Here is a 4,288-nt window from a genome sequence, read left to right as displayed (position 1 = left end):
ATAAGGTAGAAAAATTGCAAATAGATTTCTAGTTTATTTGCTTCCATAATGCACTTTCAATGCTAGGATTGTTAAGTTTGTTGCTTTGTGCCACAATTGGAAAAATTGAGCTTGAATTTTCACTAAATTTTTTGATTTATCAATTTAGGACTAATATTTCCAACTTAGAATCGCTATTGTCATATTCCATTTTGGGTAATGCTTACCTTAGACATTTTCAGTACAAATGCATTGTATGGTATGATCCAAAATATGTTGTACTTTATCTCAAGCTATGCTAATAACTGCCTTAGATATTTGTGACATGCAAGCATTTTTTATTATGATCCAATTTTATAGCACATTAATGCCAACTTATTTTAGTTCTCTCAACCTACTCAAGGATTCCATTTTGTTATATTTCTTGGTGCATATTGGGAAAGAGATTGATTGGGATACAAATGCTTATGTTCAAGGAGGGAAAATGTCAAGGTTTTTAAATGATATAAAAAAGATTAAAAACTACATCACTGTGAAAATTTATGGTGCCATAGCATCAATACAATCCTTTTCTGTGCAACTCCTTTTTATCAATTGAGTTTGGCAATAGTGTCTAATTAGGCCATGAAGCTAAAGTCAGTTAATGTGTGGAAATGCTAAAGCAAGTCAAACTGCAAGCTCCTCTACATTCTAATTTACCAAGGCCTTCTTTGATTGTAACAATTGGAACAACACCATTATCAAGGGAATAATTCCAATGTGTAAGAATCAAAAAAAGCAACATGAGGTGCATTATCATGCCTAATCAATGTTTTGCACACCTACCTAAAAAGGAGTTGCATCAATATGATGTGTGCATGTAACCTTGCTATATCTTTGTTATGTAAGATTGAACCTAAATCTTACATGTTTATTTTTAAATTTTCATTATTGAAGGATAAGTGTGTGGATATGTTATGACAAATTTGTACTCATACTAATGAAGGTATTCCCATACACTTTTGTATTAAAACTATTTTAGAGATTCTTCTAGTAGTTGGCTACCACTTTATTCAATCCAAAGATAATATTAGAGCAAAATACACTAGTAAATTTTATTAGTACTTGTCATAAGGCAAATACTATTGCATTGGTTATTAATAATTAGTTAATGAGACTCAACCAATCACAATAATGTATTATTATTCACTATAAAATAAACTATAGTTAAGAAAAAATATTGTTTACAAAAATCTTATTCATCTAAAATATGACTAGTTGAAATGAATATGATTGGTTGAATTATGTCATATAGACACTTTTCATGGAATGAAGCTATCTTCATATTAGAAATTTTTCTTTTAAATTGATTATACTATATTAGCATATAATAAGTTCAAAAAAATATCTCTAAATTTAAACTAGTTTGAAATTTTAGTTAAAAGCATTGTGATTCAATGAAGAAAAAGAAATGGCTTTTTCATGAAAATTGGAAGTTTTCTTGGTTTTATATTTGCAAGCATAAGTTTGTAGTCCTCCATATTTGAATTTTACCCTTTTATTAATTGTCTCTTGTTGGAATTTGTAAAGAAAAGCATGGTGATTATAGGTAGTAGAGTGGTTTGAGATAATTCTAAAATCATATATCTATGTTCATCTTTTAAATTCTTTTGTTTTTAGGTTGTGAGTATGCATAATTTGATTTTTGTTTGTGTTTTCTTTGAGATATTTTATTATTTTTATTTTCAATAAATAAAGTATTGAATTATATTTGTGATTATTTTTAAATTTATTCAATCTTGTTACTTATTAGTGAGGAACAATAAGTGTATAATAATAAATATAATGATATAAAATAATTGTTATCAATATTTTTATAAATGTAATAAATATAATGTTATAATTATAAGGTTATTTTAATGTAAACAATAAAATAATAAATGAGTAATTTCAAAAAAAATATTATGTATGAGTATAGTAAATATTTATTGTAAATAAAAATTATTACTAAAAAAACTATGCATGAGTATAGAAAATATTTATTGTAAATACAAACTATTAATGATATTGAATATTGATTATAAATTATATTAAGAATATTCATTTTAAATTATACTTATTACTCAAATTTTAAAATGTTGATTTTCATGACAATTTTAAATTATTCACTTGCTTTACTTTTTATTTTTTCAATTAAAGTACAATTCAAGGACACATCTTTGAGACTTCACCAATGACAATAGTATATTATTATTCACTATAATTTGGAAAATTTATTATTTATAAAAATTTCATTGGTTGAAATGTTTTTGCCCACTTTTCATGGAAAGAAGCTCTATTGATGAAATGCATAATAACCAACCACATCAAACAAAATTTTAACCAGCTGCATGTTTGATTTAAAAACATTAATAACTTTCATATCAGATATAAGTAAAAAAGTAGTCAATGAATACATAAAACAAACTGATCCAAAATTTCAAAATCTGATAAAAGTAGTCAATGAAAACACAAAGCAAACCAATCCTCTCAAAATCCTGATTAAACATGTAAGAAACCTGATAAATAGGAGATAATTTCCACAGCTGGTCAAATTGTCATATTGCTACCAGAATTTAACTATGCAAGAAACCTACCAAATTTACTACAATCTTTCCATTTAACCCTAGTGCTTCTCCCCAACACATCTAAAAATGAAATTTTGAAATTGCAAACAAATCAAAACAAAAGACAGAGGAAACCCAAATGACCTCCAAAAGTAGTCAATAAAAACACAGAGCAAAACTAACAGGCTACTAACCTCGAAACAAATACTTGCTATCGCAGTCCATGTGTTTAGGATCGGCCCTCACTTTTTCTTCTTATGGAAGTAAGAAAGTCTGGAAATACGTCTTTACAAGAATCCTTTAAGTCTTCATTAAAAATCAAACCCTGGCACCATATTTCCTTTGTAAAACAGTGGTGTGGATACACACCTTTAAAATGCAAAATAAACGCAGCAGAACGATAAAATGAACAAAATCAAGCCCTTTCGCCTCTGATACGGCGGGCAAGCTGAATATCCTTCGGCATAATGGTAACTCTCTTCGCATGAATAGCGCAAAGATTAGTGTCCTCAAAGAGACCTACAAGATAAGCCTCAGATGCCTCCTGAAGGGCAGACACGGCCGAGCTCTGGAACCTCAGATCCGTCTTGAAATCCTGAGCAATTTCCCTGACCAGACGTTGAAACGGCAGCTTCCTGATGAGCAACTCAGTGCTCTTCTGATATTTGCGGATCTCTCGAAGGGCAACAGTTCCGGGTCTGAATCTGTGCGGCTTCTTCACTCCGCCTGTTGCTGGCGCCGATTTACGAGCCGCCTTTGTTGCCAGCTGCTTCCGAGGAGCCTTTCCTCCTGTGGATTTCCTTGCAGTTTGCTTTGTTCTTGCCATCTCTGCCTCTCTCAAAAAACTCCAAACGATATTTCAATTTCAATAATGAATGGTGATGACTGAAAGAAAAGGGAGTGACTATTTATATAGGCTTCCTCTTTTTGAAAGAAGGAAAGGAGGGAACGTGAGAATGATTCTCCGCCCTACGATCATTTTCCTTTATCAAGGGCTCATAGCCCTCGTTTCCTCGATCTCCCACGGATACTAAAGAGAGGCTTTTTGCCTTGCTCTTGAGGAACCTCTTTTGTTTTATGTTTGGTTTTTAGGTGAGGTTGGATGATTCAAGAATATTTTATACCGGATTAAGTTTTATTTGATTAAATTGATTATGTGATTTGAATTTGGCTATAGTAGAAGTTGAATGATTTATGATATAAAAAAGTATAGATTGAGCTTTATTTGATTGACTTGATTATATGTTATAAATTTGGTTGGTTTTGTAATGAAGTTTAATGATATATGAAAATGTTATAAATGATTATGTTTTATTTGATTTGACTTATTATGTGTTTTCAAATGGATCGATATGTGAAGTTAAAATGATTCATAAAAATATTATTATAGATTAAGATACTTATTATTTTGAAGGATAGGGTTTGGATCATGTTGCGAGCAATCTTGTTAAGTCAATACACTATGTGTGGGAGCGTTGCTCCGAGAAATGACTTTCTTCTCCCAAATAGTTGTTAGCCCTCCTCTCCGAAAGTAGGTCGTTTCTAACAACATAAAACAAAAATAGTAACTTACTCTTTTTGTCCATCCAATAGTTGTATTTATTTTCATCTTCTTCTTGCTTTCTTTCTTTTTCCTTTTCTTTTTGGTCACTATCTTTTTTTAAGAGTCTATCTTTGTGTTTTTTCTTCCGTGTATACTCTTGTTGTCTAATTATCTTTGTAGT

The 4,288-nt window shown here is 30.2% G+C and overlaps 1 protein-coding gene across 1 annotated transcript; it reads right to left on the bottom strand.

The window, feature by feature from the left end:
* Positions 1–2,844: 2,844 nt before the first annotated feature.
* On the bottom strand, positions 2,845–3,445 carry LOC149531428 (histone H3.2). Its single transcript, XM_089808781.1, has one exon. It carries the CDS (start codon positions 3,388–3,390, stop codon positions 2,980–2,982), a length of 411 nt encoding a protein of 136 aa, XP_089664907.1. The 5' UTR covers positions 3,391–3,445; the 3' UTR covers positions 2,845–2,979.
* Positions 3,446–4,288: the final 843 nt, after the last annotated feature.

The sequence above is a fragment of the Cupressus sempervirens genome, chromosome 11 (assembly GCF_028749045.1).
Source record: "Cupressus sempervirens isolate cs-2001-9-10 chromosome 11, ASM2874904v1, whole genome shotgun sequence".
Taxonomy (NCBI): Eukaryota; Viridiplantae; Streptophyta; class Pinopsida; order Cupressales; family Cupressaceae; genus Cupressus; species Cupressus sempervirens.
Note: the sequence above shows the minus strand (reverse complement) of the source record. Positions and strands in the feature narration are given on the sequence as shown.

Bases quoted from the DNA above. Each gene is read 5' to 3' on its own strand.
- LOC149531428 (XM_089808781.1), bottom strand. From the start codon at position 3,390: ATGGCAAGAACAAAGCAAACTGCAAGGAAATCCACAGGAGGAAAGGCT.